The sequence below is a fragment of the Procambarus clarkii genome, chromosome 19, assembly GCF_040958095.1.
Source record: "Procambarus clarkii isolate CNS0578487 chromosome 19, FALCON_Pclarkii_2.0, whole genome shotgun sequence".
NCBI lineage: Eukaryota > Metazoa > Arthropoda > Malacostraca > Decapoda > Cambaridae > Procambarus > Procambarus clarkii.
Window position 1 is genome coordinate 32,822,744 of NC_091168.1, and position 25,921 is coordinate 32,848,664.

Sequence of the window (25,921 nt, forward strand, 5' to 3'; positions counted from 1 at the left end):
CACACAGGATACCATTAGTACAAGTTAATACTACTGGTATGAAGTATGAAAGTATGAGTTTAAAGTACACACTAACCTTCCCAACAATAGGAATTATGTGAATAAATTTGAGGAGGGGGAGACCATTGATGTCCTTTGTATCACATCAGTGTGAGAGTTGGGTTACTTACCTTCAGCCATGTTATTGTTTATTCTGTATATTACCTGGTTGATGGGGTTCTGGGAGTTGTTCTACTCCCCAAGCCCAGCCCGAGGCCAGGCTAGACTATATATATTGACTAGTATATGTCAAGAGTTGTGCTGTTGCTTATATCTGTTGTTTATCACTGTTGAAACACACTTATAACCACAGCAATGATTGATTTTGAGATGATTATTATTAGTTATAATAGCTTCCTTTTTTTTCTTTCTTTTCAGTCAGCACAGCAGAGATTTCAGGATGAGCAAACATTTCACTTTGAAAGCGAAGATTTATTGTTGGATGAGGAAGCTTTAGCAGATGACATGGGTGGTGGCATGGATATGGTCAGTGGATTGAGACTAAACTTGAATGATATTTTTATGTTTGAAACTGGTACAAATCAGGATGATCAGATGGAAGATGGGAGTGGCCAGAGGGACTCGTTATCCCAACCTGGTAGTCCCACAGTGGATGGACGTGGCAGAACTAGTCCCTCCCAGTTTTCTGGACAAGCTCGTAGCAATGGAGTGGTTTTGGTTGATCCGCAAGAAGCCTCTGGTGGTTCTGTCTTGCAACAACCTCTCGCTCTTGGATATTATGTGTCGACGGCGTCAACTGGGCGGCTCCCAAGATGGTTCTGGTCGTCATGCCCTCACCTTGAATCGTCTTGTCCGGTATTTCTCAAGTCAGCCCTCCACCTCCATTCTCCAGGAATTACCCAGTCTGAAGAATTCTTGCATAGCACAAATAACAAGGTCCACCCTTTGGATTCTTCAATCACTACCGATGTTCTTAGGTAAGATAGTACTCCTAAATAATAATTAATCATTTTTATTTTGCAAAAATACAAAATACATTTGGAGAATCATGCAATGCAGTATTTGTAGGTACACAATGTCATTATATATATATATATATATATATATATATATATATATATATATATATATATATATATATATATATATATATATATATATATATAATATAATATAATTTTATATTATTTTATATTATATTTTATAAGGTAATAAAGGTACTAATATGCAGAGCATTAAGGTAAGATCAGTTATGGTACAATAGAAAGTTGCACATGTACATTGATCAAATATTAAATGGAGAGTCATACCTTTCCTTGCAATGATTTTGGGGCTCAACGTCCCCGCAGCCCTCCTGGTTGCTGGACTGGTCAACCAGGCTGTTGGATGCGGCTGCTCACAGCCTAATGTATGGATCACAGCCTGGTTGATCAGGTATCCTTTGGAAGTGTTTATAAAGTTTTCTCTTGAGCACTGTGAGGGGTGGGGCAGTTACCTGTGTGGTGTGAGTATATGGGTAAATGGTGGGAGTATATGGGTAAATGGTGGGAGTATATGGGTAAATGGCAGGGGTATATGGGTAAATGGTGGGAGTATATGGGTAAATGGTGGGAATATATAGGTAAATGGCAGGGGTATATGGGTAAATGGCAAGAGTAGCCAGGTTGTGGTACAAAAAAATTTAATGTTAATTTTTTAATATTCCTGGTGAGAAATTTGGCTGAAGTGAATGTTGGGTTAACTGGAGTGGGGATGGGCTCCATATGATTTAGATTATTCAGCATAGACAGTAACAGCAAGTTTTTAACATTTTTGGTTGTCCTTTACTGTACAATTGCCTCAGTTTGGATGGTGACATTCTCATCATTGATCCACCAGAAGCATTGTAAATGGGGTAAAAAAAAAAGTGGGGTTAAAAAATACTAGAGAGGTCACTGGAGATGGGGGGGTTATTCCAGCCCAGAAAGACACACTTCATATACACTCAGAATGATGTAAGAGTTGAGACAATATTGAAGCCATACAATAGGATCTAACCCTCTACATCCCTCAACTCCTCGGGTGTACACACGACTGTTCTTATATCTTCATTGTGCATGTAAGGGCTGTTGTCCCCTGAGATGAGACAAGTCTATTAAACAGCCTCAACTCACTACCTGCTAATCCTGCTTGATACCTGCTTGATGGGGTTCTGGGAGTTCTTCTACTCCCCAAGCCCGGCCTGACTTGTGAAGCAACGCAGTACTGTACCCCCTAACAAATGGCAGAGCCTGGCCCACACTGGCGTCTCACACTCCTAAGCTAAGCGACAGATCAGCAGGCTGAGACAAAAGCATGTACATCCATTGACCTACTAGTCATTTGTGCAGGTGGCCTATGCTGGACGTACTATGTATATTTATCTCACTTTGTTCTGATATTTTTAGCATACACTATCCATTTAGTAAACATGAATTTCTGATTTGTTTTTGGCACCTTTGTTTTCATTTGAGGGTTTAAGTGGTCAATGAAGAGAAGCTAAACCTCAGTAGACTTAACCATGAATATCAAGTTTCTGGAAGCCAGACGTAAACAAATAGGGAAGCACTTAGAGAGGCTGACTCCTTAACACAGTTTCAAATGTAGATATGATGGAGCTTGAGAAGCTCAGGACTCTGTACACCAATAGATTGACATTTGAGAGGCAGACCCAAGAGCCAAAACTCAACCCCCACAAGCACAACTAGGTGAGGCAAGTACTTAGGAATGCATCACTTAACCCAAAATCACACTGGCGGGCAGAGAAGAGAGGCAGAAAGCTGACTGCCGGCATTGAAAGAAGCACTACAAGCCTCGGGACAAAAACATGGATGCAGACATATTAACAAATATAACTGCCTATGCAGTTAAGATGCTGAAAAAGTAGAGGATGACAAGGAGGATTGCCCTGCAACCTTACTGGAAGCTTGAGTTGCTCTTAGGAGCTGTAATCAGCAGGTCAACTTTGTCAAAAAGAGGTAGTCATCCATGGCAAAAAGATTGATAAACTCTTCAAAGATATAGGGCATAGATGACAAATTACGTCATCCCTCAGGAGGAACATGATCTGCCTGAAGGTACAGAAGGCCTGAACATTGTAAACAGGGCCAGCAAAAAGGCCACAGTAATGACAAGAAAGGTATGTCAAAGGTGACATTCCCAGGAGGTTGGTTCAAATGGCAAGGCATCAAGGCGAGTGTGTGGTCTGGTTGATTACATGTTTTTCTGTGTAAACATAAAACATAATCAGATTAACTAAATACAGGTCATTTGCAAAGTAAATTTGATAATGAATATGGATGTTGTTGAAGCTGCATGATGCTACAGTTTTGGTGGGAAAATTCAGATCTCAAAACATCAGTTTTAGGTTTTCCCATTTCAGTTTTAGTTTTCATGTGATTTTGAAGATATTTCACACATTGCACAACTCGGCAGGCTTTTCACATGTGCATAAATGTCTTTTGAAAAACTTTAATGTGTGATTTTATAATTTTTGGGTAAATATCATCATCAAGAAAATCCACTGGAGCAATGAGAGGACTTGAACCAGTGATCCGGGTACTCCCAGCCATGCACCTCACCCTTGTACCATAACATGATATATGTTATACAATCTGGGATTCCACCAAGGCCACAGATGTCTGGAGGCTTGTACTGAAGCCAGTCCAAGTTTTACATGTAACCCCAGTGCACTTTGGTGTAGGTAAAGTTGCTCATCAATCATACACTTCCTTCAAATACACAAAGAAATCGCACTAAAGTGATACAGTATATCGATGAGAAAATCAACTGGAGGAATAAGGTGACTGAAACGGTGATCTGGATATTACCAGCTGCACGCCTTACCTCATTGCTCCAGTTGATTTTCTCGTTAATATATCATGTTAGTGTGTTTTCTTTTTGTATTTGAAGGGAGTGTATAGTTGATGAACACCTTTACCTACGTCAGGGTACAAGGTCATACGTAAAACTTGGACTAGCTTCAGTAGGGATTCTCAAGCCGTCCTGTAGACACTGAATCCCCAGGTTGTACAACTTAAACCTTGTTGTGGTACAGGGGTAAGGTGCGCAGATGGGCGTACTTAGATCACTGCTTCCAGTCACCTAAGTGCTCCAGTTAATTTTGTCATAGATATATTATGTTAGTGCAATTTCTTTTATTATTATTATTTAGAATAAAAACCCACGCTTGTGTAATTGTAAAATTGATGTAAGGAATTTACACCAAGTCTTTTGCTCTCTCCTGAATGCTTTGTCAAGGTCTGAGTGTGTGATTAGGACTAGACTTACATCTCAAAGTCTCTTGAGTAGATGAAACGCAGATGTAAGTCTCGTCCTAACCACATACTCAGACTTTGAGACAGCACTCTGGAGACTTGGTGTAATTTCTTTACATAAAAATTACAAATACACAAGTGTGGGTTTTTATCCTATGTTATCACTTTGAGCGGCCCAACACATGCTTCCCAAACCCTCCCAAGGTGGACTGGCTTTTCCCGTGAATGTGCACCCACACTAAAATGTGCATACTCTTTTCAGTTTTCACACGTCAGTCTTTGTGTTACATTGTTCATTTTGATAACAAATTGTTTGCAGTAGAATTCTCTATAGGGATATTTGCTAATAGGGTAGAAAAAGGCCGGTGTGCCACCTGCAGCAAACCCGAAAATCAGCCGAGCGTTACCCATGAGTGAGCACACTTCTGCACACTTTTATGCTTAAATTTTAAGGCTAAGATCATCTGCACAACACAGTCAGGGATGTGATCACCCATAGATCCTTCAACTGCACATCACAATCAGGGATGTGATCACCATTGATCCTTCAACTGCACATCACAATCAGGGATGTGATCACCATTGATCCTTCAACTGCACATCACAATCAGGGATGTGATCACCATTGATCCTTCAACTGCACATCACAATCAGGGATGTGATCACCATTGATCCTTCAACTGCACATCACAATCAGGGATGTGATCACCATAGATCCTTCAACTGCACATCACAATCAGGGATGTGATCACCATAGATCCTTCAACTGCACAACACAGTCAGGGATGTGATCACCATTGATCCTTCAACTGCACATCACAATCAGGGATACAGTATGTTAAAGTACTGCGTAAGATTTAAAACTCCACTGGGCTCTCGTCCAATTCCCGAGGCCCTCGGTAAACAGACTCCATTATAAAAAAAAACCCTGGGCACCCCTCCTGGTTGTGAAGGGCCTCGGTAGTAAGAGCACAAGCTGCACGTGCAACAACAGCTCACAACACTGCCATACACCTCGTGCTTATAACACCACCTAATAATTATGAAATATTATAAATAACTGCATTTGTTTTTTGATGATGAGTGACATAAAAGATCTTGTCAGTGATAAAGATTATGTACAAGGTTCAGATACCAAGGGAGCTGGTGGCTTAGTGGACAGAACACTGTGCGCATGATCCTGTGGTCCCAGGTTCGATCCCGGGTGCCGGCGAGAAACAATGGTCAGAGTTTCTTTCACCCTGATGCCCCTGTTATCTAGCAGTAAATAGGTAACTGGGAGTTAGTCAGCTGTCACAGGCTGCTTCTTGGGGGTGGAGGCCTGGTCGAGGACTGGGCCGCGGGGACACTAAGCCCCGAAATCATCTCAAGATAACCCCAAGATATCAAGTGCCTCTTTGTTGGCTGTGATGTTTATAGCGCAAGGCAGACAGCCACAGCACTCGACTGTAGTTTAGTGTGTGTACTCATGCAACAGGATCTCGTTGTTCCTTTAGAACTGAACATGTGAAAAAGTATTCATGTTTAGGATTTAGGTACCAGGATTCTGATGATAATAGCAGTACTGTGGCTAGAGTTAGCATTATACATAATGTATTTGGTGGCACGTTGCTTGGTGAGATGCCGACTGCACCCGAGGAGTGTGTTGCGCCATGCTATACTTGAAGCATTGGTTATGACATTATCACACCCGCCATAACTGTATTGGTTCATAATGGTGCATAATAATGTTGATAGTTATATATAATGCATGTATGGTGTGTAATAATAGCTAAACTGTGTGTTTTATTGCTAGAAGAATATAATATTGTATGTATACAAGTGACACAAATATATTTGTGCATACCTACGTTCTACACATTCTGTAATGAAAATAGTATTTTTGACAGCCCAGTATATCATTGCACTTAAAAACCATAGTAAATGCATTAAAATATGAAACAAATATAATACTCTATATTCAGCGTGTGCATTTACAGTTTCATGCAAAATATGCGGGGCTTAGATCACTGGCTTCAAGATTATCACACCCTCCACAACTACTTGGTGCTTCCTAATGGTGCATAAAATTGTAGGTAGTTGTATATAGTGTGTGTACAGTGTAATAATGTTGTAAAATTATATTATGGTGTGCATATTAGTGATACAAAGATATTTAAGCATGCTGATATCATGTACTTTGTTATATACATTTCTCAAATGACATATTATAGAATAATACTACTGCAAAAAACAATGAAAAAACAAATTGGTGATATTGTGAGATTTCCTCCCTCCATAATGGCCAAAGTCAGTCACATACTCTTTTATTTCCCTCGATCAGGGAATGCATTTTAAAATGTTAAAAGTAAAAAGATATTTTTTTTTTTAATATAGAGGGGTTGTCATGGATATTTGAGTGCACAGTATAAATGTTCTCAATACTTTGAATATTATCATAAATATCAGAAATAAACATTCACCAAGAAATTTTATGCATTTTTGTTTCAAGATTCAAAAGCACTAATTTTGTCCTGTTTTATTATGGGCCAAATGGTGGCTCCCTGTAGCTAGATTGTTTGGCTCCACAAAAACGTCTTAGATCAACCTTAGGCTCTTAACGATCTGTCGGAGATAAGGCCGTCCTAATAGCATTGTAAGCCCTGTGCAGAGCAATGAACTGGGACCCCTACCTAGACGATGGGCACTGGGGCCCCTTTCTATTTTGTTCCCCGCAGATGCAAGTGTGGCAATGTTTGTACAGTAAGCCCATACATGGTAATGGTTGCTGGTAATACAAAGTTAATTAGAAGTGTACCAATCTAGGAAGACTTCGGTATTACAGGAAAAACCTTGACAATTTTTTTTTACAAGTGAGGAGACAAATGGCTAATGGAATTCAACCCCAACAAATTATTAAGGTAATGCAGATAGCAAAGGGAGAAAGGAGACTGAGAAATTTGCTCCGTAAGGAGGCGGCAATTACGGAAATTGAATGGGTGAGAAGCTTGGGAATGATTATAATTATAGCACTAACACCAGAGGCATAAAAACACAACATTGGTTGCATGTGGGACCAATTTTGCACTCTTTTAAACATAAGAGCAGCATCTAAAAATTAAAAATTCACGAACTATTTCAAGACAAATTATGCAGAAGATTTGAGGCAATACTGTACTGTGTTCAATAATGCAGCATCACCATGGAATCTGTAGCCCTTGAAGCATCAAACTAAACTAAGTGAAGAGATTTGTAACAAGATGAGTACCAGAATTGAGAGAACTAAACTACAGTGACACGTTAAGGAAATGGCATCTTGCAACCATTGAAGAGGGTAGGAACATAAAGGATATAATCACTTTATACAAGATACTGAGGGGAATGGACAATAGACAAGGTCAGTCCCTCTAACCCCTGAGCTGCACACCTGTTAATTTAACACTTTCATTCCTCGTAGACGTCTGCGACGTCCACAATTAACTCTGTGGATGTGCGAAACGGACGGTCATGACGTCTAAAATTAAAATGTTTGTTTTCTGATCATTATGGGACTGGTTTTAACATGTGGACCTTTAGATTGTAAACCATTTGATGCCAGAATGAACGATGTAACATGAAAATTGAGGTGAGAAAACTGAACAAAGTATGCACGTTTTATTGTGGGTGGGCAGATTGGTGCTCGCTCATGGGTAATGCTCAGCGGACTTTCTAGTTTGCTGTGGGTAGCGCAACTGTTTATTTTTATCTTATACCTGTATACATATTTTCCTTTAGAAAATTCAATTGTGAACAAATTGATACCAAAATGAATGATATAACAAAAATTAATGGGTAACGCACACAGATAATGCTCGGCCGATTTTCGGGTTTGCTACGGGTGGTACGCCGGGCTTTTTGACCTTGTATGCACATATCTCTTTAGAGAATTCTATTGCAAACAATTTGATACCAAAATGAACAAAGTAACACAAAAATTGACAAGAGAAAACTGAAAAAGAGTATACGCATTTTAGTGGTTGCGCGCTCACGGGTAACACTCTACCAATTTTTGTTTGTTGCGGGTGCCATGCCAGGTTTTTTTTTACCTTATACGCCTATATTCCTTTAGAGAATTCTCTTGTGAACATTTTGATACCAAAATGCACGATGTAACATGAAAATTTATGTGAGAATGCACATTTTAGTGCGGGTGGTGTTCGTGTGCTGATGGGTGCTTACTCATGGGAAATGCTTGGCCGAATTTTGGCCAAAAATGTGCCATTTTTGGCACAAAGCACATTTTGACTTTATATACATGTAAGCCTGTAGGGAATTTTATTGCAAACAATTCGATACCAAAATGAACGACGTAACATGAAAATTGAGGTAAGAAAACGGAAAAGGAGTACTGTATATGCATTTTACTGCTCTTGAGCGCTCACAGGTAATGCTCGGCTGATTTTTGGGTTTGGTGCAGGTGGCATGCCTGGCGTTTGGACCTTACAGTATATGCATATATTCCTGTAGGGAATGCTATTGGAAACACTATGCTACCAAAATGAACAATGATCAAGAAAATTGAGGTGATAAAACTGAAAAGTATACACATTTGTGTGCAGGTGTTGCGGGTGTGCCAAAGGGTGCTTGCTCACGGGTACCACTTGGCCATCTTTTGGCTTTGTTGCGGGTCGGGCACACCGGGCTTTTGGACTTTACATGCATATACCCCTGCAGGGAATTCTATTGGGAACACATTGATACAAAAATGAACGACTTAACATGGAAATTGAGGTGAGAAAGCTGAAGAGAGTATGCACATTTTAGTCTGGCCGCGAGCTGAAGTGACATGACCGGCCCCACTTGAGGTAGGCTGGGGCGCGCATGCCGGGGCCGGCAAAGTGTTAATAGCCAACATCGTTGTGGGTTTCCCCCCCCCCCAAAAAAAAAAAAATTACATTGTTAACCCTTAAACTGCACATGGCATATATATACGACAGGAACTGATGGTACCATAAGTTCAATTTCTCAAACTTACTCAAACTCTTTCCAATTTTTTGTGCATAATCTACTAGCAAATCATGCAACTTTGTCTAAGTGATTGCAAACGTAACTTGAAAAATAAGAAAATAAAAATAATTATAAGATTGAATATTGAAAATTTCAGATTTTCAAATCAGCTACAAAAATATAAAATATCACCAATTGTTCATTTGGTGGTGTTATGCTCTCTAAATAGCATATGTTCTTCATTTTCATAGATTTAGGATATAGGTTTTCAGCTTAGTTTACTGTAAAAAAAATCGTCAATGTGGTATTTGAAATACAGTACAGTATGTGCCAAATTTAGAAAAAAAATTTATAACTCCAAATGTTTAGGGTTCATGAAAAATCCATCCTAATAGGATTGTAGAACTGACAGCTGTGCACACTATACGTAAAAAAGGTGAGAATTGGTCAGAAACTGGATTTTTTTCTGAAACTTTTTTGAAACTCTAGTTCTGAAATTGGAACCAGAACCTGGCACCCTCAGACTGGCACGAGGAGCAATGGCCTATAGAAATGCACAAGTGATTTGGAGCATTCTATATCTGCCATCAACTGGGCCAGGCACCCAGAAAATCTCTCTCTCTCTCTCCCCCCCACCCCCCACCCCACCCTCCGTGTAGGAATGCTGCGCAGACATGTGGCACAGCTCGAGTGACGTCAAGCTCGTTTGCTCGTTTCTATTGGGGAGTTCTGTCCACTTGTTCATTTGTTTTCTTCGTTTTAACCAGAATAGGGGCTTGTTTTGAGGCGCTTTCCTTTCTGGGTGCCAGGCTCGGACGATGGCAGATATAGAATGCTCCAAATCACGTGTGCATTTCTATAGGCTATTGCTCCTCGTGCCTGTCTGAGGGGGCCAGGTTCTGGCTCATGGTCCCTGGTAGGCCTAGATTTCCCCTATTCTGGTGAAAATATTGCTACCAAAAGCCGAACGAGTTGACAGAACTTCCCAAACAAAATTATCAAACTAGCATGACGTCATCAAGTCACCGTGCTGCAGATGGTGGTATGGCGCTCCCTTTTCCCCCTCCCGAGGAGGGGGGAAGGGGGAGCCCCAGGCCATCCATGCCAGTGATCCAACCAGCAGTTCTTGGCTGATGTGATTGCTGGCCAGTCGGGTGCCTCTGGCTTCGGTTTTGTTTCAGTTCTGTGTCTTGTGATGTGGGCTGTCTCTACAGGTGGTGTGTGAGCCAGGAGAAGTATTCCACGGTACTCAGGCTGCATGCGCCTAGGGCTGTCTTTCCTAGGTGCCCTGTAAGTACTCCCCTTGGGGCTTTGGACCACCTTCCACAAGTCACCTTGGGATCTACCTCAGCTGTGTCCTTTACTGCTTGGTACTTAGCTGCCCTTGGAGTCAGCTGGGGTTTTGTTGCCCGTGTTTGTCTCTGGATAGGAGGTAGTTTTCGTCACTGGTAGGTGCGCGAGGTACTGCACAGCTAGCTTTCACAAGTAACAGCGGCCGGCTCTGTTTCGCCTGGGTACGTTGTCCTCTTGTGGGGCTTTACTTTTGTTTTTTGCCTGGTGGGGTGGGGTCTGCCTTTGTGGTCCCCCTTTACTGTTCTATGAGTATTTCTATATATATCTTCTGTTTTGGTGGTCCTTCCCGCTTGGCCCCCATGAGTGGACACATCCCGGGGGGTTCAGCTTTTAGAAGTTTGTTTGGTAGACTTGGGCACAGGCTTGCAGTACCCTGCCTGGACTTCCCTTAACTTGTTACCAAGGCTAAGGGCCCTGGGAAACCCCACGGGGGCTCCGTGGTCCGATGGATGTGACCCCCAAGTCCCCCTTCGCGTCTTGCGAGTTTGAAGGTTACTCTGTCCCCTTGTCTCAGGGTGACACTCAACGGTTGTGCCTCTGACATGCTGCCTGTTGGGTCGGTGATTCTTTTGACCCGGAGTTGTGCGACGTATTTTGTCTGTACGTGCTCATGTTCACCCAAGCTACTGATCATGATCTGCGGGTGCAGGCAGCTGTGATGTTGCATTCTAGGTTTAGGTTGCTGCAACGACATAGGTTGGTTGCGGCCCCGGATGCCCCTAAACTGCCCCGTTTTGATTATCGGGATCCGGACTTGGGGTTGAGAGTCGCTTCGGCTCTAGTTCCACCCGCTCCTCCTAGTCCTTCCCCTTCTGTTGTGCATTCTTTCTTTCCCCCCGGTGTGGCAGCGAAGGCATTCGAGCCTGTTCCTCCAGCCGTGCCATATGGGTCTGACCAGTGGGCTCCCTTCCTTTGTGTGATATACGGCTGCCCCGGCTTTTACTTGTGAGATTGGGGCTTTGGGGGGACGATTCAGCCCTGGGTCCTGCCGTAGAGCTTCCCTGGGTTGGGGAGGGGTTGCCTGGGGGGGCCTAGGTCCCGTTTTGCCCTGTTTAGGTTTTTGTACCTTCGGAGCGGGGCTTGCAGTTCCTCAGAGTGGGGGTTTTTCCTTCCCCCTCTGCGTTCGTATTGGTTTCAGGTCTACCCCTTCCCGGGTTTGATTCCGTCATTCCTGGGGGTGAGTTTCTCCCCTTTCCTCTCCTTTTTGCCATTGTCGCATAAATGTTCCCTTCGTATCGGGATCCCTGCATGTCCTTTGGTCTCTTTGGACCATACGTGCCTCCGTGCATTTGCACTTGCTTCTCATTTGCGCTTGCTTCTCACGGTTCTCGTTGGTTCGTGGAACTCTTTGATATTTTCAATATTATTGGAACGTCTGTTGGCTTTCGGTGAGCCTTCCCTCTAGTCCTTTCTCGGACTCGTTGGTCCTCTTCCATGCTTCTTGTCTTTTGATTCTGTTTTTGCCTTATTTAGTCTTCACATTGTCTTTCCTTCCTGTCTCGCCATTCCTATTATTCATTCCATACGCCTTGCTGGGGCCCTCTCTGGTAGACAGGTGTGCAGTTCGGTTCTCAGGGGCGGGGTCTGGAGGGGTTTGTTTTTGTTTTGGGCGGCATACACGTGTTGGTGTTCCACATCCTTTCTCACGGATTCTACGCCATTCTCGCTCCTCTTATCTCCGGTCATAACCCTATGGATACTTTGGGTGTTCTGGATTTTGTTTTGTGTGGAGCGATCTTCTAGTTCTTTTCTCGGCTTACGAGTGTGGGGCGGCTCTGAGCGATTCCTTCTCCGCCTCTGTGCAGCATGCACCTCGTCTTCTCCTACTGGGTATGCACCTCTGGACATTCTCCACTAGGGATGTTCCTGTTACATTGCACTGCTCAGCTGTGTCGTGACACGGTAGTGTGTCTGTTCTGCTGGTGAGATTGTACTGTCTAGCGACTCTGTCGGCCAGGTGCTGGTTCTCGCTTTTTGGTGGGGTGTTCGGTGTTGTGTGTGTTGCTTGTGTCTTAGTGACTTTACTTTGTCCATGTGTCTTGTTCTTAGTTGTACTATGGGGAACAGCACCGAATTTTGGTGATTTTTGTTTAGTTTTTCGGCGTTTGGGCCTTTTCTAGATATTTGGAGACTCCTTCGTTCCCTCGGTCCATGCTTTCTGTGTCCTCATTCATTGCCTCGGTCTCTGACCTCTGGACACTCCTTCCTTGCCTATCTTCGGTGCCTGGCTGCACCCTGATATCCATGGTGTCCCTCTGTGTATGTGCGACCTACCACAACACACGATGCGGTTGGTCATATCCGTTGCGTTACCGGCTGCTACTTGGTTCATATTTCGGGTCTTTTCCTTGCCTATTTCCAATTTTCCTCCCTCTTTGCTACACATGGTTGTGTATCTTGGTCGGTGCTTATTGGCTATACTGATGTTAGGTGCTGGAGTGGGCCTCTGTCCATGTTCAGGTCTCTGATTTTTGACTATTCCAGTGTTCAGTTTTGGTACAGAGTTCTTTCACTTTTTCCTTGTATCTCATTGCAGGCTTCTGTGTTGCAATGTCTGCGGGTGGTTGTGGACTTCCGGTTAAGCGCTCCTGCCCTACTTGTTACTTTTCTTGGGACAGGGGTAGCTAGGACTCTGGTCCTGGCTCCGGCCTTTTTGTTCCTTTTCCAGAACGTACATTTTGTTTTCCTGTGGTACACGTCCTGCGTAGTTCTCTTCATGTATATCTCGGAGATGCGTGCCTCGTTCTTCCCTGCTAGAGCTGGTTGCGTGGCTCCTTCGGGTTGTGTCGTCGCTGTTTTTCGTTTCGCGTCTCGCGCTTTAGTTCGTGGTACTCGTTTTCCTCATTGGCCTCTGCCTAGGCTATGGCTCTTCAGTGTTTGGCCTTGTTGGTCCTTCAGGGCTCCTGGGAGGGGGGGGGGGGTTCCTCCCAGACGGGGCGTTTCTGCTCGCCCGGGTTGGTTCCTTTCCGGCTCGCCGGGATTGGGTTCCTGGTTCCCTGGCAGCCGTTCCTTCTGGTTTTTTGCCAGCCGTGGTTGGGGCGCTCCCGCAGCTCCACTTCTTTTTGTAGATTGGTCCAGCCCTGTACGAGGCTGTTTCATTCTTCCCCTCGAGTCTTTGCATCTCGGGTTTTTATCTCTAGTTTTTTGTAGCTTGTGTGAGCTCTGGTGGTTTCGTTGTTGGTCTCCCATCTGCGTGCTTTGTCTCGGTGGCAGTGTATAGTTTTCTGGCGGTCCTTCTGGTTTTCCTATCACTGCAAAGGGTTCTTCGGTCTCTGATAGGGTTGTCTTGTCTTTCCCTTCGGGATTGATCCTGGACCGTCATCTGGTGCCGTGTACTGTCGCCTCGTCTTGGATAGTGCTGGCGGGGCCGCTCCAGCTTGCATTCGGTGTTGCTGTTCCTTCTGCTTCTTTCCGCTTGTTGTCTTGGGTGTTGCTTCACCTCTGGCCTGCGCTAGCGCTTACGGTGTCGTTCTGGTCGTTGACCTGGGTGGTCTATTTTCCTTCTCCTCGGTTTGTCGTGATTCTTTCGGTATTGGTAATGTTCATTAATATGAATGGTAATATATGCGGTAATGTTCATTGTCTACATAAATGATCTACCAGATAGAATACAGAATTATATGAAAATGTTTGCTGATGATGCTAAGATAATAGGGAAGATAAGAAACCTAGATTGTCATGCCCTTCAAGAAGACCTGGACAAAATAAATATATGGAGCACCACTTGGCAAATGGAATTTAATGTGAATAAATGCCATGTTATGTAATGCGAAATTGGAGAACATAGACCACACACTACCTATAAATTATGTGAGAAATCTTTAAAGAATTCTGACAAAGAAAGGGATCTAGGGGTGGTTCTAGATAGAAAAACTGTCACCTGATGACCACATTAAGAACATTGTGCGAGGAGCCTATACTACACTTTCGAACTTCAGAATTGCTTTTAAATACATGGATGGGAAAATACTAAAGAAATTGTTCACGACTTTTGTAAGACCATAGCTGGAATATGCGGCGGTTGTATGGTGCCCATATCTTGAGAAGCACATCAACAAACTGGAAAAGGTGCAAAGACATGCCACTAAAGTGGCTCCCAGAACTGAAGGACAAGAGCTACGAGGAGAGGTTAGAGGCATTAAATATGCAAAAACTAGAAGATAGAAGAAAAAGAGGCGATATGATCACTACCTACAAAATAGTAACAGGAGTCTATAAAATTGATTGGGGAAGAATTCCTGAGACCCGGAACTTCAAGAACAAGAGGTCATAGATTTAAACTAACAAAACAAAGCTGCTGGAGAAATGTAAGAAAATTCACTTTTGTAAACAGAGTGGTAGACGATCGGCCGAGCGGACAGCACGCGGGACTTGTGATCCTGTGGTCCCGGGTTCGATCCCAGGCGCCGGCGAGAAACAATGGGCAGAGTTTCTTTCACTCTATGCCCCTGTTACCTAGCAGTAAAATAGGTACCTGGGTGTTAGTCAGCTGTCACAGGCTGCTTCCTGGGGGTGGCGGCCTGGTCGAGGACCGGGCCGCGGGGACACTAAAGCCCCGAAATCATCTCAAGATAACCTCAAGATAACCCCATAGGGATCTGCCTGGATCCATTGTGATGATTTTTCTTGTTGGTTTGACCAGCACTTGTATTGGTGTGACTGTCACAGAGGATGTAGGCGAGAGAGGATTTGATTTATTTACATTGTGTTGGTGTTGTTGTAAACATTACTTGTAATGACCAAACCTAACTATATATGATATTGTATATATGGACCATATATACAATATACAGTAATCACTTATTTGCCATTGTTGCCAGCTGAGTGGCTCCTAGTATGGCTGCTCTGCATGTTGACACTTGACTGTGATGTACCAGACATGGTTCTCATCTTTTTACAAAGGCCCTAGAAGGAAAGTGCGAGACTCAGGATTTTTGTCAAGATGAGTGATTAATAAAGGCCTGAAAAAGCGAATGTGAGCCCAGTGTACCCAAGGGAGTTTAAAAATCATATGTTGGGATGCACAGCTGAATGGTTAAATTGAGTGGAAATTTGACGAGAGAATATGTTGGAAGCCAGGAAACAAAGTCAGTCTAAGAAAGACCAGGAAATATTCATACTAAGTACATGAGAATGTACTGAGTGGTAGCAGTTGTGAAAGCCACCACCATTCACAGCTTCATGGTCAGATGTGATGACTTGAACGTCAGCAGTCATGGCGGCTTTGTTTACATTCATTGAACAGTTTACAGCTTCCAAACATTACAAGCTCAAGGGTATTATTATAAATAACCTTCAGAGCTCACAAACTGTTTAATGAATGTAAAGAAAGATGTACAGGTTTCATAAGTGGACGAGTAAATACGTGACGAGTCCTGGTCATAAAGAGCTAGATGTCAAGGTGTGCTCCCACACGGCTCTCTTGTAGTACACTTGTCTTTCCTAACATGTGTAAACAAACTACCAGAAAGCTTGTACATATCAATGCTCGCAGATTACACAAAAGGTTATGCCAGAGTAAAAATTGAAGATGACTATAGTGTGTTGCAGGAAGACCTTGGCAAACTCCAGGAGTGGAGAGACAAATGGCTTTTTCAATTCAAACCAAACGGGTGTAAGGAAAATATGATGATGAGAAAGGGTGTTATGGGTACAGAATCTACACCAAAAGATGATGGCAATTATGGGGAAAAAAGAAGAGATTTTGGAGTAGGATTTAATTCCAAAACTAATACCAGAGGCATGCATAATCAGGATAACATCAACAGCATTTAGGAAGTTTGTGAACGCAGGAAGAACACTCGAATCTAAATAAGAGGTATTCAAGATCAAATGTATTGCCTATGTAGGACCATTACTTGAGTATGCACCACCTGCATGGAATCCACATCTCGTGAAGTACAAAGTGGTCCATGTTCTAACACTAGTCTCCTCTGCCAGAATCCACATTCCCTAGTCTTGATTATTTCTCTATATCAATACCCTATAGCCTTTCCATTCACGTTATGATATTGTTAGTGAGACCACTACACCGGTACAGAGGTATACTGGTACATGTGCTCCAGATGTATCCAACGTTGGCAGCACTATACCAGAACAGATGTGGACATAATCAACAGGTTGATATGGTTTGCGGAACAGGTTCGAAACACCTTGCAGAACAGATGCGACATAAATCATATCAACTGTAATGTACCATTTAACAGTATTGCAAACTTTGGACCTGACTTTCGTCCAATTTTTTTATCTTGAATCCAAACTTTGGACCTGACTTGCGTCCATTACAAAAATATTTGTATAAAATTCATTTTTTATCCGATCGACCTTGGGATAGTATCAAAATAAGCGCCTTTAGAATGCGCACAATTTGATACCAAAATGAAAGATATAACATGAAACTTGATGTCCGAGCACTTGAAATATTATAAATAGGTTCTTGCTCAAAATATTAAAATATTTGGTAAAATTCTATTTATTGTCCTATTATGTTAGGACTAGTTTTAAAATGCGCGCCTTTACGTTGCGAACAATTTGTTACCAAAATGAAAGATGTAACACAAAAATTTATGTCAGAACACTGGAAAGATATAAATAATTTTGTAATGATGAGCTTCCAGAATTAAAATATTTGTTAAAATTACAGTTATTACTCTATTATTATGGGACTAGTTTTAAAATGCACACCTTTTTATTGCGAACAATTTGATACCAAAATGAAAGACGTAACACGAAAATTGATGTTATCAAACTGAACGAGTATACACATTAGGTTGCAGTGTACAAATTGGTGCTCGTTCACGGGTAACTTTAGGCTTTTCTGTTGGGAGTCACGCCAGGCTTTTGGACGTTATATTCATACATACCTGTAGGGAATTTAATTGCGAACACAATGATACCAAAACGAGCGACGTAGCACAAGAATTAAGGTGAGAAAGCTGAAACGAGTATATACATTTATGCGTCACCGCGTGTTTGGCCGCACGCTCGCGCGCACGTTGGGTCCATGACCTCTAAGTTGACCGCGCGCATGTCGGGTGAGCGATAGTGTTAAGAAATGGTAATGTCTTCTCAGAGAAATAACAACAAAGTATAAAAATCCACACTTGTGTATTAGTGTAATTTCTTTACATAAAAATCACAAATACACAAGTGTGGGTTTTTATCCTATTGTACCACTTATACTACTGCATATGTTCTATAAAACATTTCTAAATTTTACTCATAAAATCACAAGAATAGAAAACCAAAAATACAACTGGGTGGAAATTATGCATATCAATCTCAGAGATCGCATAACGTTGAACCTGGATTGAATTTGGATTTGAGACAGGTGCTCTGATAGCCAAATATGTACATCGTCTGGAGCTGTGTGATGTAAGGAGGTCCAAATACAAGAGGTGCACTGTATATGATTTGTAATACTTTGTTATGGTTAAAATATAGTAAAATTATTCATTGAAACATTTCAGAATTTTACTCATTTGATTCTTTTCCTTTTCAGATATGTTCTTGAAGGTTACAATGGTCTCTCGTGGCTAGTGCTAGACCCTGCTAAACAGGACCGGAGATCCTGCTTGCCGCTACACATGCAAGTTCTCTCTCATCTATACAATGTTATGGCAGCCCTTGTATGATAGCCGATCATTCAACTCTTGAGCAAGTTTGCCCATTTATTTATCATTCTTCCTTTCTTTCTTATCTCAATTCACTCTGGTGCAATTAATGGGCTTTACATGGAGATACTATTAGGCCACACAGTTGCATGACAAAGTGCCCGAGACACAAAATTAGTCTTTGTTCAAAATATGCAAGGTTGCTATTAAAAATAGTCATATGCTTTTTTGTATTAATTTCACTTTTAATATTTTAAGATTCTATCGTAATAAACAAATCATAGAATCTCTAAAAAAAAATTACTTTTCAGAACAATTTAATACAGGGCATTATGTCTAGAAAATTGTCAAACAAATCAATATGTTATTGATCAAAGTAATAATTCAAACAATAATAATAATACAAATGAAAGGCCTTTCAAATTTTGTGAGGCTTATATCAACTGATACACTAGCCAAAGCACATTTAATATTGTAATGTTTGTAGAGAAAGCGTGTGCCTGGGTGGACCCAGAGAGCAGACACCTAGGGAATCGGTATGCATTGTTCTGAAGCACATTATCTGATGACAAGTGTATGAAGATTAGTGGATAGCAGTTTAACCAAAGCATTATTTAAATAGGGCTGATGCATAATTGTTGTAAATGCTCAAAGGGAAGGTCATACCTCACAAAACTTGCATTATGTCTTAAGATCGCTGTATATACTTAATTTATTATGGCCAGAAGTCCACCACAAAAGCAATCAAAACAGTCCTGCCTTATAATAATGGACAGAGATGTAACATAATGGGTGGATAAACTAGGAGCACAAGTTTAGCAAATTATATTGAAGTAAAATAATGCTCATATTTCACAAGATGTATTTTGGAATCACACAATGAATTTGCCCGAGCAAGACTAGGTGGGCCATTGGTATCGTGGGCTGGGTGCAGTAAACCAGTGCATTGTTAGTGACTAGTATCCAAGCAGGATTGTCTGTGATAATGAATAACAGATTGATTGTACTTCATAATTGGATATTTATGCCTTTTTATTATTAACACTTGTTTCAGCATAGCCTGGTGCTGATCACTTCAATAATGTAAATAGGCAGTGGTGTTGTACAAGCTGGGTGGGTCAGATCTTTTTATGCCCTGATGTGCTATTGCCCCGAGGCTCTCAGAGTAGTGTACAATGTCGATTGTACCAATATGTGTACATTTCGCCTCTTGCACCTGTAGCCAAATTGTACATAAATACTATGGCAGGTGGCTCCTAAACGGAGGATGAGTTGGCAGTAGCACATGAGTGGCACGCAGGTTTCCCCACCTCTCTCCCAGCCCCCTCCCCCTCCCCCCACTGCTCTTGTGTACAGACCCTAGGTTACATGTACAGTGAGACACAAGTTTTACACCTCCTGACTCTTTATACAAGTTAAGTATTTTCCCCCTAATGCAACTGCCTCCAAACTTGATGCAAATGGAGGGGTTGTGATGTAAAATATTTCTGTCAGTAAATTCAATTGTTTATTTTGAGACTAACTTGAAAAACATAAAAAATCATGTAGCATGTAAGGTTAGATAGTTTAAAGAAAGTATTTTACAAATGAAACATTTGTACAAGGAGTGTATTTTAAAAAAAGAGGTGAATAACCAAGTGGAAGATGGCAGAAACCTTCCATGGCAAGTATTGGCTTCACTCGTCCCAGAGCCTCAGGAGTCGGGCAATCAGGCAGCTAAGTACAGCGATCTCTTCCCTGACCCTCAGCTGCAGGTTTCTCTTGTACCAGCATTATAGCCATCTCATGTTGCTTAAACAATATTAGGGTGACTTTTTTATCATTGACAGTGAACAGCTGAGCTGTTTTTGTCCCAGTGTATTTGCAATATTTGCAAAGATGGGGTATTACAAAGCATTGATGTGCTGCAGCCAAAGATATCAGAAATATGCCTGAGAGGATGCCCACTTGGGCCAAAGGGATTGAGACTGAAGACAAAACTTAATGCTCTTTTATGCATTCTTCTGAGGTTGGGACAGCCTTACGCCAGCCAGGGTGTGTGTGGAGCAATCTATTTATGTGCGTCTCGTTAATTCTGACCTGCCTACCTGTCTACCAAGTGGAATGTGTGAGGACTTAGAGTTTTGTTAAATTTTTTAAAAAATTTGTATTTTACAAGGAAATTTTAGCATTTTATATGTAGAATTTTATTTGTGTAAACAATTTTTGACTATGCAGTATTGTAGACAGAGTATTTGCTGGTGTTTCATCAGGTTATGAAAAACACTGACATTTATTAAGCAGTTGTTGATTCTCATTCCATTATTAATTAAAAAAATCATGGGTACTTTTTTTATGACTATTTTTGAAAGAAATTCTGAACACTGCAATAAGTGACTGGATGCAATCACAAGAAATGAGAGAGATTAGCTTTGTGTAGTGTGGACAGATTACAGGTCTTAACCTGCCGTGGGTCTAGTGGCAGCTCCCTTCCTTCCTTGCTCAATTACTATCATCTTCATTGACACAACTTTCTGGCCAACTTTGTACAAAAGCATGGAAACAACATGTGTATGGTTAATACCAAAACTTCACGAATATAATTTACAAACGTGCACTTGCCCTTACCATGCACACATGCATTCCAACCATGCACACTTCATGCACTTGTGTGCACCCCTCCACGCATGCACAAAATACTGTGTGCACACCCACACTATGCACACGTCCACCCCTTTCCATGCTATTGCACATCCACATCTACATGCCCCACACACACACGTATCAATACACCGCATGGACACAGATGCCTTACACATGTACATTATATACAGTACTTCATATAAAACATCTGCCAACTTGTATACATTCCCGCATGCACACTTCTTCCACGACCAACACACCCAATTCTCCTTACACCACACACACACACACACACACACTCTCTCTCTCTCTCTCTCTCTTCTCTCTCCTCTCTCTCTCACATACACGCACGCGCACACACACACTCACTCACTCGCTCTCTCTCACACATGCACACACACATATGCACGCGTGCACACACACATACACATATGCTTGTACAGTACATACAAACATCATTTGCACTCGCATACACTTATATCACATTGCAGAAACACGATATAATACATTGTGCATAATTAAATATGTTGTTAACAAAGTGGAATCACTAATTCCAACTTAATTAAAAGAACCCAAGAAAAAGTGTATCTGGGTCATATGGTTATAGTTTTGAGAATGTTATATTGTATAAACCATTACATCAGTTGGGCATGAAGAGGCATTATCTATTGTATTTTATTGTTATCAATGTCTCATTTATGCTGCAAAAAGAATAAAATAAATAAATAAATAAAATATAATATATACCTGTATATATTACAGTATATACATATATATTATTTTTATCCCTATTAGTTTTTGACTAAATAAATTTTATCCTACTGGATTTGTCTGCACAATAGAATATCATAATTGTGTTTTTATTTGTTTGAGCGAACCATATCTTATATTAATAGGAACTTAAAAGTACTGTACTGTAGTTCTCTTTTTGTATTTTTTATAACTTAGAACAGTATTGATTGTTAACACTCATACTTCAGACATTGTTGGTCACTGTTAATTCTGCACTCTCAAATGCTGTCTCTTTTTGTCAGTCTGTCTTGTACTGTTGTGATTATTTTCTTGTTTAAGACCATACGCCTCTTGTGTTTGTGATGGGTAGCTGCTCTAGCCCGAGGGCCGTGTGAGTCCGTGCACGAGTGAGAGTGAATGTTGGGCCAGTCAGCTCCAGCTTGACCCACTGTCATTATTATCATTGGTATAAAATACAATTTTATGTGTAAACTTAATGTTTCTCTTTCCTTTTATATATTCAAGCCCATGATAAGTGGGTTTAGTAAATATAGCTTCCAGCAATGGACCATTTGCTTAAGTCCTCACATGTGATAATACAGTAACAATAAGAATAATAACAATAAAGGCTTTGCTAATATACTCAAATATATTTGTAGTTTTACTACATGATGATTGATCTCATTTGAGGCAATGTATGCAAATTATAGTTGTGGCTGGATTGGACTACTGTATATCCATAAGAAACTTAAAATGTACAATGAGTAGCATCTTGAATGGGTATCTGATATTTCAATTTTTGTGTGCCACAGCCAGCTAAATAGTTATCCAGGCTTGGTGCCTTCTCTTGATGATTACTTGTAATCAGTTACAAGACTTGTGTAACATACAGTATATGATTTTGAGTGACAACATTCAAAGCATATGCTCAACACGTTGATACGACACATCAAGTCAACTGACCACACAAAGGCTCCTGGCTTGTCCTATTCCTTATATGATAGTTACTTGGCATTAAAGCTAGTTAATTCCTAATGGATACACACAATAATCTCATGAATGTCTAGGAGCAGGTTTCAGACGAGCTGATGTAGGATAACAGATCTTGTTGCAGTTTCACTAGGAACCTCAATGACTGACATGGGGTGTTTTAAGTATTAGTTATAAAAAAAAAAGCTTAGAATCGGCGAGAATCAAAAAGCGAGTGAATCTTAGCATCATCTGCAAACTACTGTAACTGGAAAGCAACATCAGGATGGGTGGGAACATGGCAAAATTTGGTTGTCATGCATCTGCTAAAGACGAACAGCCAATGATGGATTTCAATTGCAAGAAGATGTGAAGGGTTACCTTGCAGTTACCTTGCAATGATTTCGGGGCAAACGATCACTGCAGCCCTCATGGTTGCTGGAATGGTGAACCAGGCTGTTGGATACAGCTGCTCACAGCCTGGTTGATTAGGTATCATTTGGAGGTGTTTATCAAGTTCTTTCTTGAACACACTGAGGGGTCGGCCAGTTATGTCCCTTATGTGTAGTGGAAGTGTGTTGAACAGTCTCGGGCCTCTGATGTTGAACAGTCCATGAAGGGTCTCATCTCTAGGAGGAGATGGCATATAAGAGATTGACAAGTATAAATAACAAGCCAATGCCATCAACAGACTTTGATTCATCCATAAACAGAGTAGAAGCATGTGAATGGCAGTGAAAATGTTAAGGAAAAGGTATTGTTGAACAATGAGTATAAACCTTCACCACACAGATTAGTACAGTATTAATATCCAACAAGATGGACCCACTGTGGTGGCAAGATGGGAACTATGTGAGCGAACATATTGCAGACATGCGGAGAGAGAGTAGCAAGTAATCAATGTGGTAAAGAAAGTGAGCAAGGTATTTAATAGGGTTAGCAGTCAAGGTGCAGTACAAAAGTACAAGCATGAATGGAAGAGAGGGTCCATGCAAAGTATCGATGGCAATGCCGAATGCAGCAATCTTGTAACAATGGAACACGGATGCCTATGTACTGTACAGGCTCTGGGTTAGAGCCTGTACAGTACCAAGAATGAATGGGCCCCAAACTGAGGCATAGGTTTGTATGATGTATTGTCAAGATGACAAAGGGCCAAGGAATATGCAGTGCATGCATAGTTCAGCATATATAGTCATGTTTGCTTATATACACCCCAGATGTGTAACAGGACTTAAGGTAAGGCACTGAAACATTCAGTTTGTGATAAAGGACATGGGATGTCCAAAGCAAGTGGGTGTCAAAGATCAAACCCTAAAAGCTTGAATTATATTTTTATACATGTTGATACCTATAAAGGATCAAGGGGGTGTTGGAAGATTTGTTTTCTAATACAGTGACCACTCATTTATTCTGACCTCAATAGCTAAATGCTTCAATTAATAATATCAGAATACCAAGAGTATAGCTGTCAGGTTACGAAAGACCCGCAGCAACCTATGTTTACACATAAGAACATTGCTTTAATAATGTAAAATGTATAAAAAATAATATAAAATATGACAAATAATTATAGATTGTTAGAAATATACTGCCTATATTTCCCTGATAAAATAACTGGAAGCTCAGTGTTGGTATAATCCTGTGAGCTAGTTGTGTTCCTGCCTCCTGCTCCTCCTCCTGTGATACAACAAAGTGACACTGTATCAGAAGGATTTTATTTACTGAAATTTGCTTTTGGATACAATCTTTGTTGATTTTTAATACACTAGATGTGTAAGAGCAGCAGCATCCAACCTGTAGATGTTAGTGATCCAGGTTATGGTATGACAGCTGAACAGTTCATCGTACCATAACGTGGATTGTTAAGAGCATTAATGGTGACATGAAGCTAAACCACAAATTAAAAAATTTAAATTTCTTTATTTGCAACATTCAATTTTAACAAGGACAAAACCACATTTATTTTTTTGTGCCTAATTCTGAGTTGTTGAATCCAAAAATTGCTTTAAACAGTTCTGTAGTTATTGTTTGGCATAGATTACAGTAATTGTAAGAGTTAACTGGGAAAGTCCTAGTGGCTCACTGAAGCTATCTTCCCGAGATTGCTTTATGATAATGTGTAACATCCGTCATGGAAGTTGTGTTTGGCTTACTGAGGACCAGAGCCAGATTCTGGCTCTGGTCCTCAGAGGCACAGAGCGAGTGACAATTCGTCACCTGTTATGGTCTGCTTGGGCCAGTAGCTGGGTTCTTTCTGCGTAATGAGCCTTAGAGCCTCTTCTATGATCCCACCCCAAGTCAATGGTAAGTTCTCAAGAATTGATGATAGCAAGGAATAAAGGGGTAAAAAAAGATGCAATTACCTTCACCAATATATCTATTGAAGTATAACTACATTTATGTACCCTGTCGCTTGCACCCAGGACACTCAATATATCAGCAGTGTTCTTCAAATCCCGGTGAGTCCACTATCTTCAAATATACATCGTCCACACTCAATGGTAATCACCAGCGAGTTCACCTTCCTCAGCATGGGCCAGTCCATACACACCGTATCGTCACTATGTCCCAATACCCCCACATCTGCTCTACAAAAGCACACTGGCAGAGGGCTTCAGCAACCTACTGACAGGGGTCTTTAACACCCTGGCAGAAGTCTTTAGCAACACACAAACAGCATTTCTCAGCAGACAGCCACTACTGTCGTCTTGTAACTCCTCTTGGCCAAATCCCAGGTACGTTGGTCCACACAACACTGCACAAGTACAACAGCTAACACACTGCTTACTACTGACAGCGGCCACTTGTCCTCGCAGGAAGCAAGTCAGGAGTTCTGTACTGCTCAATGTGAAATGAGTATCAGAGTGCAGTAGACTTTCCATGTCACCTCTGTGAACATAAAAGTCATTAGCCAGACAGAAAGTATACAAGGAGAACATAGCATGGCAACTTTTCATTGGTGAACGGTAAATGTAATTTGATGCACAATCTAGATGGCATTGATATCGTTACTTCACTCACCAGAGGTCGTCATATCGACCTTACCTAACTGAAGTACGAAAAAGGAGCCATTCCCAGATGCCACACCTGCGCCAACAGATGGCGTTGTCTTTGTCTCACTTAATGCCTTGGAGTTGGAGTGCAGGTCCATTTAATGGTGTTGATATTGCCACTCCTCACTCCAGCAATAATGTTGATATCGTAACATCACCCCACTGGGAAGGCCGCCAGAAAGTTAGAGAAGTGTTACACACAGCTGAAAGGTTCATAGAAAATGAAGCCTTGAAACTACCAAATAACTCTGCAAATGATACACAGAACAAGGGATTCACTCAACTAGCTCAAAGCTCATTAGTATCTGACCAAGCC

At 41.4% G+C, this 25,921-nt stretch overlaps 1 protein-coding gene across 1 annotated transcript in view; it reads left to right on the forward strand.

The window, feature by feature from the left end:
* The window catches only part of skd (mediator complex subunit skuld), a gene marked incomplete in the record, with an annotated part of 189,800 nt that extends 167,728 nt beyond the window's left edge, over positions 1-22,072 (forward strand). Inside the window, 2 exon segments of the mRNA XM_069327253.1 lie at positions 418-977; positions 18,115-22,072. Coding sequence (XP_069183354.1) covers positions 418-977; positions 18,115-18,247 — 693 coding nt within the window.
* Positions 22,073-25,921: the final 3,849 nt, after the last annotated feature.